The 14,613-nt window shown below is 52.3% G+C and overlaps 1 protein-coding gene across 10 annotated transcripts in view; it reads right to left on the reverse strand.

The window, feature by feature from the left end:
- The window catches only part of SIPA1L3 (signal induced proliferation associated 1 like 3), a 236,555-nt gene that overhangs the window by 47,714 nt on the left and 174,228 nt on the right, over window positions 1-14,613 (reverse strand). For all 10 annotated transcript variants that reach the window (XM_036833292.1, XM_036833293.1, XM_036833288.1 and 7 more), the window contains 2 exons: window positions 8,451-8,702; window positions 7,485-7,622 (listed from right to left, as the gene is read on the reverse strand). In XM_036833292.1, coding sequence (XP_036689187.1) covers window positions 7,485-7,622; window positions 8,451-8,702 — 390 coding nt within the window. The remainder of the gene's footprint in view (window positions 1-7,484; window positions 7,623-8,450; window positions 8,703-14,613) is intronic.

Here is a 14,613-nt window from a genome sequence, read left to right on the forward strand (position 1 = left end):
GAAATACGTCTGGCTCTTCACCTGGCAAGCACACGGCAGGACCACACTTCCCAGCCCCTTGAGACAGGCTGGCTGGGACTGTGTGACTAGTTCTCGCCAGTGAGCTGGGAGGCAGCCTGCCTCCTGAGAGGTCCAACCAGTGGTGGACCTGCAGTGTGGGTGCAAAATAAACCTTCGCTGACTTTGGTCACTGCAATCTTCAGGCATCTGTTACCCAGAATAACCTGACTGAAATGGGGGAAGTCTGCTGAGGAGCTTTGGGGAAAAGCCTCCTTGCTCCGAAGGGAGCTGACAAGGAAAGATGGCCTCTCTTCTTCACCAGGTGTTGCTGGGTTCAGATATAACACCATGAGCCGCTGTCACCCTCTCCCAACCAGCCTGAGAACAAGGCCAATGCTGAGCGTGGAAGAGAGTAGGCACCAGGCCCTTGATGATGTTGTCGAGATGCTGGATTAACCCTCCCTGGAGGCTACTCTGCCTCTGAACCTTCTTTGCTGTGAGATAACACATTCCAACAGCATTTGAGTCAGCCAAGTTTTGGCTACTTGCCACCAGAAACATTCCATTGACATAAGCCCTGGACTTTGCAGGAGTCAATGAGCCTCCATTAATCAAGCTGATATTGTGATTCCCCATTTGGCTCCTGTGCCTATACTTGCAACTTGAGAGGATGATAAACCAGGACCCCCCAAAATCCAAAAGAGGAGTTAACTGACTTCTCCAGGGTCACCCTGCCAGCCCCAAGCCAAGGCTGTCTCTGTAGAGACCAACTCTAAACCCCTGGCTTCAACGCCTCCAGGGCAGCAGAGGGGTGCTGCAGAGGTGCACTGGACTTCCTGATAACTCATCTTTACTCACCCGCCAAGAAAATACATATTATCCCCGCTTCTCCAGACCTTGAACTCTAATGCCTCCAGGAAAAAAAGAGTCAAAACAATAAAAAAGCATAGGCAGTCTTCATCTTATTGGCTGACTTAGCAGCCAGCCAACTTCCTGGTAAAATGTGGCTCCAGCACAGCTGGAAACTGAAGTGTTGATGTGTTTATTCCATTTTCTCAAAATGTCCGTATTGAATTCTGAGTACTAAAGGAAGACGGCAGTAGCTGGGATCAGCCAAAGGAAAGCGGAAGGTCCAAGTGGCAGATGCTGCAGGCTGCTCCCTCAATGTCTACTCTCTGCTTCCACCTTGGTAACGGAATCCCAACTGTACTGGGGGCAGCAATGTGATCGGCTAACAAACTACATTTCCCAGGCTCCCTTGCAGTCCTGGCCAATGAGATAAGAGTACTGCACGTGACTCCCAGGCACTCTCTGGAAATGTGCGGTGGGTGCCTTTACCTCATTATCTCCTTAAGGCTGAGCAGCCACCTTAAGACCAGTAGGCCACAGGTCAAGGGTGGCAGAACATCGGCGAGGAGGAGCAGACAAACCTAATCCCAACTTTTTTTTTTTTTTTGGCTGCACTGCGTGGCTTATGGGATCTTAGCTCCCCGAACAGGGATTGAACCTGGGCCCTGGCAGTGAAAGCGCCACATCCTAACCACTGGACCGCCGGAGAATTCCCCTGATGGACTGCCTTAGGCTGGATATATGTTACCAGCTTAATCTCTCAGCTAACTGTCCTCAATCAAGACAACCTGTACTTTGTCCATTTATGTAATTCTCTCACTAAAAAGCCTTCTTATTATCCCAATGCAAACTGACTGACCTATGTTGACCATTCTTTCGGTGCTGAATATGTCCTATTTGGGGCCATTTCTATCATTACCACATCCTGGTCAAGCTGATTGGGAACTGGAACATTCCAGAATCTCACCATGCACAGCTCTGGGCAAAACTTCCCAGAAGCAGGTTTGGGCTGCCAGGATCTTGGCTTTGAACTTCCCATTCTGCCATATAGGAAAGTACCAAGACAGAATTGAACTCCTGAGGGCAGGGCTCCAGGCCTGGATGGAACAGTGGATGATGGGTGCATTACAGGAGGACTGGGTAAAGGGTGGACGGACGATGCAGCCATTGTTGGCTGCCACCCCACTTGGCATCATCTTCTTTGCCTCTGCTGGTGGAGTCCAGATTCTGCCCTGGCGGCCATCCCTCTGCCACACGACTTGTGTAAGTCCTGATGGTTTAAGACAGTCATGGGGGTCCAATGTGACCTTGCCAGGGGTTAGTTCAGGGGTGGGCAAGTGACCGAGTTCCTTTACTGTAGGAAACACAGAGAAGCTCTTCCTTCTTTTTCTGCAGGGCACCGGTTTTGCTTGGGGCCACAGTGGCCCTCGTGGGTCATGGATGGAGCCAGGTCCCTGAGGATGACCCTGTACAATTAACCAGCCCTAGCGCCACCCCACCTCTGGACTTATTACGTGATGATGATAAATCCCCCTGATGCTCATGCCTTCTTGAGTTAGGTTTTCTGTCTGAAGTCAAATGCCTCCTAACTGATGTACCACTCTTCATGGAACTGGCAGAGAAAAGCAAAGGAAAAAAAAAAAAAAGCCAGCCAAGTGGCCTAATGAGCAAATGTCTGGGGTCCACGCCAGCCCTGCAGGGTGCTGGGCTGGGTACACAATTCTGTCCTAGCGCTCTGTACTGAGTTTGGAGGTTTGCTCATGTTGCACACTAGAGTGGCAAACTCCTGAGGACGGGGACCGCATCTGCAGCTGCCGGCACAGCCCTGCAGGCAGCAGTAACAGTCAGAACCCTCACAGAGCACTTACTGTGTGCCGGGCTCAGTCCTAAGTGCTCGAGAGAGATTCCCTCCTAGAATGTTCTCAACACTGCTCAGAGGCAGGCTTTTTTTTTTTTAACAGCTAATTTTTTTTTTTCTTTTCTTTTTTTTTGGGCCTTGCTGTGTAGCATGAGGGATCCTAGTTCCCTGACCAGGGATGGAACTTGTGCCCCCTGCAGTGGAAGTGCAGAGCCCTAACCATTGGACCACCAGGGAATTACCAAGGGCAGACGTTTTACATGTGAGCAAAAAGGGGCAGAGAGGTGAAGCCCACTCTCACATGGCTGATGAGGTGCAGGCCATCTTGCCCTCCTGTCTCAGTAAATCTAAAACGGGCCATGGGATAGGTTCTGTCTATGAGGGCCTTCGAGCTCCTAAAAGCTTGATGAATTTGGCAAGTTGCAGGCCCGCTGGAGAAGACAGCAGGAGACACAGGAGTCCTGAGGGGGGAATGTCCGTGGCTGGGCTGGAATGTCTCGCTTGGGTCACACAGGCTCCAGGATGTCAACTGCGCGGCAGGAAAAGGGGAAAGGAGCTGATGCCAAAGGCCACTGGGGCAGCCTGACTTGTTCCCGGGCCTCTTATCGCCGGCTGGTGACTGGCCATGAGACACACTTTTGCGGGTTTAGGGGCTGAGGTGTGCTAGGAATGGTTGGCAAAATTTGGAACCTAGCTGTTGACAGAGATAAAAATTGCTGAGACCTAGGCCACAGAGAGCCAAGACAAGATCCACTGGAGCCCTGGGAAGAGAGGGGTGGGCTGGGAAGAGCTGGAATCCAAGGGAAAAGTGAGAGTTTTTCACTTGCCAATGCCAGAAAGCCTGAAACACAAAATCACAGCCATCAAGTGTCACTGTGGGGTGGGGACTCCAGTAGGGACCACGCATGTCACCCTGATTTGGAGGATGCGCTCAGAGTCTCGTGGGCAGGCAGGACAGCTCTAGGTCAGAGTCGGTCCCTTGGAATCACATAGGCCTGGGTTCCTGGAAAAGTGATCTTGGCCAAGTGGATTCACCTTGTTGAGCCTCAGTTTTCCCTCTCCCTCTGTAAAATGGGACACGCTACTCACTTCATGGAATTGCTGGAAGCACTCATTGAGATCATGCATATAGCTCAATGGAACAGTCTAGAGATTACAGAAATAGACCCACACAAATGTGTCCAATTAATTTCCCCTTCCAATGAATTTTTGCTTTAAGAAGCAAAAGCAATACACTGGAGGAGGGAGAGCCTTTTCCATAAATGGTGCTGGACATCGGCAGGCAAAAAAAAGGAACCTCAACCTAAACCTTTCACCTTGGGCAAAAACTAGCTTTGAAAAACTCAAAGTGGATCATGGACTTAAATGTAAAATAGAAAACAATTAAAACTTCTAGGAAGGGAATTCCCTGGCGGTCTAGTGGTTGGGATTCCGCGCTTCCACTGCAAGGGGCACGGGTTTGATCCCTGGTCGGGGAACTAGGATCCCGCATGCTGCACAGCGTGGCAAAAAAAAAAAGGAAAAACTTCTGGGAAAAAAAAGGAAAAACTTCTGGGAAAAAAAAATCTTCAGGACTCAGGACTAGGCAGAGCTCTAAGATTTAACACCAGAAGCATAATCCATAAAAGGAAAACAATGATAATTTGGAGCTCATCAAAACTAAAAACTTTTGTGAAAGACCCTGTTATGAAGATGAAAAGACAAACTAATGACTGGGAGAAAATATTTGCAAACCACAAAGCTAACAAAGGACTTGTATCTAGAATATATAAACATTGAAAAACAAAGATGTTCAACATCATTAGCCGTTAGAGAAATGCAAATTAAAACCACAATGAGGGCTTCCCAGGTGGCCCAGTGGTTAAGAATCCGCCTGCCAATGCAGGGGACACGGGTTTGAGCCCCGGTCCGGGAAGATGCCACGTGCTGTGGAGCAACTAAGCCCGTGCACCACAGCTACTGAGCCTGTGCTCTAGAGCCCGCGAGCCACAACTACTGAGCCCGTGTGCCACAACTACTGAAGCCTGCGCGCCTAGAGCCCGTGCTCCACAACAAGAGAAGCCACCGCAATGAGAAGCCCGCGCACTGCAACGAAGAGTAGCTCCCGCTCACTGCAACTACAGAAAGCCCATGCGCAGCAATGAAGACCCGTCGCAGCCAAAAACAAAACAAACAAACAAACAAACAAAACCCCACAATGAGATATCATCACACACCTATGAGAATAGCTGAAACGAGAAACGGTGATGACACCAGAGAGCGACAAGGATGTGGAGAAACGGGGTGACTCATACCTTGCCAGTGGGAATGGACAACGGTACAACCACTCTGGAAAATAGTTTGGCAGCTCTTTTTAAAACTAAAAATGGACTTACCGCAAAGTAAGCAATTGTATTCTCTTTTCTTCCTAAACACTTCTCTACACGTAATACAGAATTGGTCAGCATACCCCTTCACAGAAATAACAATGTTCTCAACTCCTTGAGTAAATCTTACTCTTAGAAACATCTCTCCCCCACGCCCCGGAGCTTTACTGAGGTGTAACTGACAAATAAAACTGTAATATATTTAAAGTGTACAACGTAATGATTTATGTATACATTGTGAAATGAGTACCACAATTGAGTTAATTAACACATCTCTCATCTCACATACTTATCTTTTTTTGGGTGAGAATGCTTAAGATCTACTCTCTTAGCAGATTTTAAGTGTACAATACAGAATTACTAACTACAGCCACCATGCTACACATTAAATCCTCAGAACTTATTCATCTCATAACCCAAAGTTTGTGCCCTTTGACCAACATCGCTCCATTTCCCCCACCCCCAGGCAACCACCATTCTACTCTGTTTCTTTGAGTTCAACTTTTTTTTTCCTCCTGCATTTCACACCATTCTGCTTACTCACATCTGTAGCCTTTGCTCTGTCTGGAATGACCTCCTCCCTCTTCTTCGTGGCAAACTCCTACTAATCTCTCAAAGCCTTATTCAAATGCTGCTTCCTCCTGGCAGCCAGCCTAGACCTGACGCTGGGCTGAGCTCCCTCCTCTGAGGCCTGAGTCTATTAGAGCTCTCATCAGAGTGCGCATCCCTTCTAAGACTCTCTCTCCACCACAGCAGCACTGACAACAGGAACCCCTGTAAGTGAGTATCTCAAATATTTCTCCTGGCACCTGGCACATGGAAGGCTCTGGGGATCCTTTGCTGATGAAAGCTGAATGGTGACCACTAGAAGATGAAAGACTGAGTATGTTTCCCCCAGTTTTACAACAGAGGCTTAGAATCAAACAATGTTTAGTGTGGTGGCTCTCGAAGTGTGTTCCCTGGACCAGCAGCCTTGGTATCGCATGCTCTACCCCAGTCCTACCAAGCTGGAAACTCAGGGGTCAGACCAGTAATCTGTACTTTAACAAGCCCTCTCTCCGGGTGATTCTGAAGCTCACTATTTAAACAAACTCACTCACTCAATCCATCTTTCATCAAATATATATACCAAGGATCTACCATGTGCCAGACCCTGTGCTGTGTGACGGTAATAATGTTATACAAAACGACCTGGAAAGGTATCGTATCCTGGAGAGCAGGCTTGTTCGTGCACACATGCATGAGTATGCATGCACATGTGTGTGTGCACACACGCTTAACTGGGCTAACAGAATGGAGAGTGCTCAAGGCCATGGTCAGGAAATACACATGAAGCGAAGGGCACAGGGGCAGCATGTCACCTAGTGTGGGGGGAGGTACAGGGAAGCCTTCCTGGAGGAGGAGCCTCAGCACTCACAATGGAGGAATGGTGTCTGTGGAGTGGGTGGGGGTGAAGATCATGAAGAATTTCCATGGGGAGGATTCTGAAATGCACACAGCCTGCCTAGGAAATCAGAAGTGGCCAGGGCGGCTGACACGCAGGGCACTGCACAAGGCTGGAGAGGTGGGTGCGTCCCGGTGGCCAGAGTGAGGCATGGAGGCTGTGTCCTGAGGGCTCTGGGACACAAGGAGGGTTTGGAGCAGGGGACAGACATGGCCAGATATGCAAAGACCCCCCAGTTACTGAGTGGGGGGTGGACCAGAGGAGGTGGCACAGAGGCTGGGGACTCAGGGAGGTGGCCAGAGTGGGGCGCTGGGGAAAGGAGGAGGGGGCGGAGATGCTCAGGAGGCGGAAGGGATGGACCGCGGTGGGGGAGGGGGAAGGGAGACATCCAGGATGAGGTGCACGGCTCTGGCCTGAAGACAGGGTAGTGGTGGGGCTGCCCCTCAGACAGGGACCCTGGAGGAGGAAGGTTATTGGGCACCAGGGCTGAAGGCTGCTGGAGAGCAAGCTAGAGAGCTTGGGTTTACCCCGAGGGCGCTGGGGAGCCAGGGAGGAGTTGGGAAGATCCTTCAGGCTGCCAGACTGGAGAAGGGGATAGGACTGAAGCCCGACAGGCCATGACAACTGGGTAATGCTGGTGGCCTGGTCCTGGGGAGCACAGGCTGGAGTCAGATGAATGGCTGTTCTGGAAGGCGCCTGCTCTTGCTCAGACAAGTGATTCAGGTGTCAGGAGAACGGCAACCGAAATGCTGCTGCAAGGAGAGGCAGGGCAAGTCCTGCCCAGGCCGGCTTGGCCCTACATCTTAACACACACAGCCCACCCTCCTGGAGGTCCTCTGATGACCTTCAGGGATCCATAAGCCCCATAAAATGGCGAATAAACTTGTGGGGTAAGTGCATTTCCTGAGGAAGAAGGATTCTGGCTTTCACCAGATTCCTTAACTGAAAAGAGTGAAGAGACTCTGACCTTTCTGGGGATGGCTTGTATCTTGCGTAGGTGGCCGAGCCGGGGGTGGAGAAGCTCCCAGAAGGCTGTCGGTAGGGAGGGACTTTGTCGACCCCTGCTGGTGATGCTGTGTAAGGGGTTTCTGGGAAGCTGACGGGCCTGGAACAGAGACAGGAGGGAGGAAGGCGGTGGGGGTGAGCGAGGAGGATACCCCTGCCCTCTGAGGAGGGACAGCTAGACCTCTCCCTCAGGCCCAGCCACATCCCATCTGATTCACCTGCTATCCTCCCATGGGCACAGAGAGAGGGCTGCTGAGCAAAGGGCAGCAGGAAGCCAGGGCACCCCTTGCCTGCCTTCCCACTGCGGCTGAGCCTGCCCCCCCGGCTTCTGTGGCCTGATGGGGCTCTGATGGGGCCGCGAAGACCGTTCTCGCCCACGCCTGGGACAAGACGCTCCGCTGCAAGGTGGATTCCTTCATTACTTGGAAAATTTTCTTTATCTTTTAATATATAATACATTCAAAAGCATTTATCTTTAAGGTATATGCCATCATAATAAAACAAACTCCCTGAAGCTACCACCCAACCCAGGAGCTAGAGTGGCGGCAATACGGGTCCACTGGTGGGCTCCTCCCCTTCCCACTTCCCTGCCAGAAGGAATCACTGCCCTAAATTTTGTGCTTATCAGTCCTTTGACCTTTCAAAAAAATATATAGTTTTAATCATATACAGTAGGGTGGATTTCCAACCTCAGACCCTGAGCTCCCCAGCCCTGGGCCCTCACACGAGAGGCTCATAAGGCAAGTTTAAGGGAAGGAGGAACCGGGGGGCATATAAGCACAAGAAGAAAAGGAGAAAGACTGAGGAGAGGAAGAGACTGGACAGCAGGGGAAGGAGAGAGAAAAGGGCAAAGGGCGGCTGCAGACAGGAGGGAGGTGCGGGCTGGGCTGGTGCCCGGGGTTGGGTGCGGGGGGGGGGGAGTCCTTACCTCTTGCTGTGCAGGGGCTGGGACTCCCGGAAGGGGACCATGGGGGTCTGCTTCGGGGGCCGGCTCAGGGACTGGGCGTGCCCGGGGGTGGCGGGAGCGGCCCACTTGGAGGCTGGGAGAGAGTTGTGGGACGCGGGCCCGCTCCACTGCCAGGGAGCGTTGCTGCGATAGGGCGGCCGGCCCCCCGCGACCAGGCTCTCCAGCTCCGTCTTGGACTCCGAGGTATTCATGTCATAGCTCTCTGGCCACCCCCTGGGAAGAAAAACTGCGTTACTCAGACAGGCCCCGGCCCACCAGCGCGCACGCCTGCTGAGCGTCGCAGCAGCACGGGCTGGGCTTTCCCACCCAATCTGAACGCACACGGCCTATTTTAAAGGCCCAGTAGGTACCCTTTAAACTGGTCTGACATGTAGCAGCTTGGAGGCCTCAACCGGGACAGGGCCCAACAATGTGGCTCCAACGCTTGGCGCTCTCTGCCTCATCTCCTCTCCCCTCCTCTTCCTCTCTCCTCGTCTCCCTTCCTCTCCCTTCTCCCTGACCCAGGCCTTGGGTCAGCCAGTGTCCTCCATGGGCTGGCTCGGCCCCCCTTGGTGGTTCTTGGGGCCAGGAAGGCGGATGCCCTCAGAATCAAAGGACAGTATCTGCCTTGTTCCAAAGAAGCTCAAAGGCAGCTGGAAGAGGAGCAGGTGACCTACTTTGCAGGGTGGTTAAAAAAAAAAAAAAAAAAGCCACGAAATCCAGAACCTTGAAATAGATGCAGAACGGCCCGTGAATTCCCCCAGACCAGGCTGCCACACATGCACCGCAGCGTTCCTGGCTCTAGGTAGGGAGATCCGCAGGCTGGGCTGGCATCTCCACCACTGCTGCAGTGCAGCACGGGAGGGGGCTCTGAGCCCGAGGAGGGGGCCGTGCTCACAAAATCCACCTCCTAGCAGCTGTGGGAGCTGAACTCAGAGGAGCCCTTGGCCTAGAAGTTCTCCTGCCCACACTGAGCTGATCCTCTGTGGTTCTCCTGAGTCCCCTGGAGCCTGGGGAACTTTCAGGGCATCCAGCAAAAGATCTGGTGGACTTGGTGGCTGGGAACCTGTGGGCCCAGGTCATGTCTGCTAAGGAGTCATTAAAAGGTGACCTGAGGATGTGCTCTGGCACCTGGGCCAGACACACAGCACCGCTCAGTAGCACTAGAGTCGGAGCTGAGCTGACGTTCAGCAGCTCCTTCCAGCAGCCTCTCTGGATTAGCAGGTGCCCATGCCTCACAAGGTACCAGGTGAGGAATGACAACATACAAATGTCTACCAGAACCCACAGATACGCCAGGCCTGAGCAGAGGTGGAGGGGGTACCATCATGGCCCCAGGCAGTGCACATCTGCTACTCCTGCCTGCTCAGCTTCTACACCCCTTCTCCTGAGAACAGGTCTGTGTGCTCTAGGTGGGGCTGACCCCACTTCTTGGCTCCAGGTATGAGCACGTAACCCAGGCCTGCTGGTCAGAAACTCTTCTCTCTCTGGACACAATGACGGGCACAGGATTGTCATGTGCCCCAAGCTGAGCCAATCAGAGGCAGTGAGCATCAGCTCTGGAACTACCGGGGGAGAGATCTATTTCCCTGGGCTGCTGAGCTGGGGAGACCTAAGCTGGAGCTGTGAGGAGGGAGAGGTCATCTTTGTCCCCGTGAAGTGGGAGATGGCTTGAGAATGACAGCAACGCACAAAAGGAGACAGGTGATAAAGATTCCTGATGAAGATGTCCCTGCATAAAGCCACACTTAAATCTTGCCCCATCTCCTAGTCTTATCAGGTGCATTAGCTAGTAAAGTCTCTCTTTTGCTTCACCTCTGTTGCTGGTAACCAGAATTCTAATCAGTAGATACACTGAAGAGAGAAGTAAATCGAGGCACAGAGAAGTTAAGTAACCTATCCAAGGTCACACAGCCAGTAAGAGGTGGAAACTGGATTTATCTATGTATCTATGTACCTATGTAGGTACCCATGTATGTATGTATCTATCTATCTATCTATCTATTCTTTTTTCTTTTTTTGGCCATGCCACACGGCTTGTGGTATCTTAGTTCCCCAACCAGGGATAGAACCCACACTCTCGGCAGTGAAAGTGCGTTGTCCTAACCTCTGGACTGCAAGGGAATTCCCGGAAACTGGATAGTAAGCTGGCTTGAAAGCCCACAGCTTTAACCACCATATACACTGGCCCACTGAACAGTGGTTTGGGAACCAGTGAGTAGATTTTTTGGGTCCCTTCTGCCCCAGTTACTGACAGCTTCATCTTTGGTCAAGAGTCTCTGGGCATGACGTCAAAGAGGTAAACAGTCATCTTGAAGGCAGCACAGAGTGATGGAGAGCCAGGGCTCTGAGGCCAGACGGCTGGTTCAGATCCCAGCTCTGCCACTTATGGCCTGTGTGGCCTTGGGTGAGGGATTTTCCTTCTCAGAGCTTCAGTTTCCTAATCTGTAAGGTGGCTGCGAGCATTAGCAGAAAGTCTGGCGCGTGCCAAGTGCTTAACAAACAGGAGCTCTTGCTGTTGTCTCCTTCTCCAGCCGATTCTGTGGACTGTCTACCTGTCATTCCCACATGCTCAGAAGCGAAAGTCTCCCTTCCGCCTTCTGAAGTCCAACCACACCCACCTGGGGGCTCTGGAACAAATTCCTTCCCAGTGATCTGAGATCCGTCAGCATCTAAATTACCCTGAGCGCTCAGTAAAGGAATACAGATTCCTGGGCCCCATCTCAGCCCCTCTGAATCAGAGTCCTCTTTGAGGTGGGGCCCAGGAAGCTGCATTTTACCAAGCTGCCAGGGATGATGCTGACATGAGAAAAAGTTTACGAAGCCCATTTCACTGATTTAGTTTTTGAATTGTTTTTAAAAATTAAAGTGGTATAAAAGGGCGTCCCTGTCCCCGTCTCCGTCCCCCAGTCACACCCACCAGAAGCACCCACAGCTGCCAGGTTTTTACATATTCTTACAGAAATAGCCTATGCACATACGTAAACATGATTTAAAACAGAAATAAAAAGAATATTACACTTAACTCCAGATCCCATCTTGCTTTTTTCTATTCTTCCCAATTAACGACATTTCTCACCAGGCCCTCTCAGCACAAAGAGACTCACTGCATTTTCTTTATAAACAATCCATTACGATTCCATCACGTGGATGACCTGGGATCTACTCAGCCAATCCCCTGCGGCTGGATATTGAGGTTTCTTCTAGTCTTTTGCTTGCCCAGCAACGCTGCCCTCAGCTACGTGCGGGAGACATCTGAGAGCGGATGCCCCTGGTTTGCAGACCACTTTTCCTCTCTGCCTCCTTGTCCTTGATTCCTGACAGCCTAGTTTCTGGGGGCCATGGGGATTCCTTTCTTATCTCTACTACTCATTCACTTGTGGGGTTTCAATTTCCCTTCTCAAGCAGGAGTTTCTACCCCCTCCCCCTTCAGACGTCTTAAGTCCAACTGAAGAGGACAAAAGCAGCCCAGGTCGCCTTCCCCATCAGGCAGCGAGAGACAGCAAGATGAGAACATCCCTCCTGAGCCTGTGCAAGCACCCAAGGTCACGACGGCACACCTCACTGGGGGCTCTGGAATGTCCTCCCGGCTACCTGGCCCAGCCTGGCACTGGCCCAGCAGGGCAGGGCTCACTTGAGAACCCCAGCCTTGCGGCCTGGGGGATGTGAGGATGATCCCCTGTATTCTGCTCAGTGTCTGAAGAACATGGGGTCCAGACACACGCCACACAGAGCCTGGCTGGAGGCAGGGAGAACCCTCTGCTCGTCCTGGTGTGTTTCCCCTCAGAGCTTATCGTGACATTTGAGCCAGGAGGCCAGGGTTGCAGCAAGAGGCTGGAGGGACCCCAGCGCTGGGGTTATCAGCTCTGCAAATGAGGCCAGCCAGACGCCTCTGCACTTGAAGAACAACAAAAACCACGCAAGTCCCAACCCACACCCGCCCCTGTAAGCAGGAGATCCTGTTTCGGTGGCCGCCTTGTAAAGGGAGCAGGATGATAGTTTTTCTCCTAAATAGGGCAGGGAGCGGAACCCGTCTGGCCACACCCTCCCGGCCCCATGTCCCCAGAGTTGGAGAAGGGAGCCTGCAGACATTTCCTTTTGCTTCAGCTGGTCCCTACCTGTGGGTCCAAGGACGCCTTTGCAGCCTCTGGCGCTCCCAAGTGTTGAAGGCAGGGTATCTCGTGCGTGTGTCTGTGTGTGTGTGCGTGTGATGTGTGTGTCGTGCGTGTGTGTGTGTGTGCTTGCCTGTGGGGTTACCTCAGCTTGACTTGCCCCTGCAGAGCGCGGAGCAGGTGCGGCCAGGCCTCGGCTCCGTGCAGGGGTGGAGGCGGCCCCGGAAGGGGGCTGGGAAGAGGGGACGCCTGGGGCCTGGCCGAAGTCCCGAGGCTGAGGGGCTGGGGCGTGGGTGGCTAAGCCCTTGGTTGCAGCAGGGTTTAAGCCTGCCCAGACCACCCCCGACCAAGGTCAGAGCAACAAGACTCCAGAAGGTGGGGCTGGGGCAACCAGAACGCACACGCCCACAGCTCGCAATCGCTTTCGAGGCAGCTGAGGATCTGGACACGGAAGCTGGACCGAGTTTTGCTCGCTACTCAGTAGCCGTACAGCTCTGCACAAGACACTGGGCCACTCTGGGCGTCAGTTTTCTCACTGGTAAAGCGGGGATCACACCAGCCCTGCGAGGTCATGTATATAAGCACTCAGTGTCTCCTCATCTCGTGCCTTTCTCGTGGCTCACTCAGCTCCAGCCACGTGACCCTCTTTCTGGTCCATCAACAAGCCAAGGGCCTCTGTCCTCACCTTTGTGATGGCTACTCCCTGCCCGCAAGGCCCCCCTCCTGGCTCCTTCTCGTCTTCAGGCCTTCCCTGACCCCCTTATCCGATGTCGGGTCACGCCCTTCACGCGCCTCACACCCAGGATCTCATAGCCGGTGTCTTCAGAGTGCCTCCTACAGGCCAAGTCCTGTTCCATGTGCTCTGCAGGCCTCACCTCCCCCGACCTCACAACCACCTCTAGGGAAAGATCTATTCTTGTCCCTATTTTACAAATGAGGAAACAGGCAGAGAGTGGTGAGGCCACCTGCCCAGGGTCACAGTTAATAAGAGGAGGAGCTTGGATTCAAACGCAGGCAAGCTCCCTGCAGAGCCTGCCTCCCTGCTATGCTCAGCTGCCTCCCCCTTTGGCTATATGAACCATCTTACTTGCTTACTTGTTTGTTGTTTGCCGCCCCCGACCCATTCAGCAGGGCTGTGAGGGCCCAGGCCTTGACTGTCCTCTGTGCAGCTGTGTTTCCGGCACTTGGACTATAGTGATTCTAGAGAGAATCACTGTCTCCAGACCCCTCTGGAGGTTGCGAGGGTACCAACTCATCATCCTAAGAACTGCATCTGTCCTGCCTTCCCTGTACAAATTATACCTCAGAAGAATCATATAGTTGCTGAAGGATAGTTCTTTTTAGAAGAATTCCAGGGACGTCCCTGGCAGTCCAGTGGTTAAGACTCTGGGCTTCCAACGCCGGGGGCACAGGTTCGATCCGTGGTCGGGGAACTAAGATCCCGCATATCGCAGGACGGCCAAAAAATAAAATAAAAATTAAAAAAAAAAAAAGGGAAGAATTCCAGCCAATAAATAACACAGGAATGACAGAAATGAGGACATCACTTCAATGTGCCCTGTAATGACATAGGGGATCCAGGCAATGATCACGAATGGCTGCTGAGAGCTGAAGGGAAACGTATGGTCAAGGGTCAGGTTGCCACCATCTGAACCCTCTGAGCGCCCTTAGTATCACTCACACAGGGACAACCGGACATTTGATGCCTCCTAATGACATAGGGGATCCAGGCAATGATCACGAATGGCTGCTGACAGCTGAAGGGAAACGTATGGTCAAGGGTCAGGTTGCCACCATCTGAACCCTCTGAGCGCCCTTAGTATCACTCACACAGGGAGAACCGGACATTTGATGCCTCCTAATGGATGCACACCTGGGAAGTGCCGTTACCAAAAGAAATTCAATCAGAATCTGATCAAGCTTCTATGCCGAACTTCAGTTTATAGGAAATACACACGCTAGAAAAACAGGTTAAAGGACACCAGAGGGGTGGTGTCCAAGCAGCTAAATCCAGGACGTGGGAAACTCTAAAG

This window comes from Balaenoptera musculus, chromosome 19 (genome assembly GCF_009873245.2).
Source record: "Balaenoptera musculus isolate JJ_BM4_2016_0621 chromosome 19, mBalMus1.pri.v3, whole genome shotgun sequence".
Lineage (NCBI taxonomy): Eukaryota > Metazoa > Chordata > Mammalia > Artiodactyla > Balaenopteridae > Balaenoptera > Balaenoptera musculus.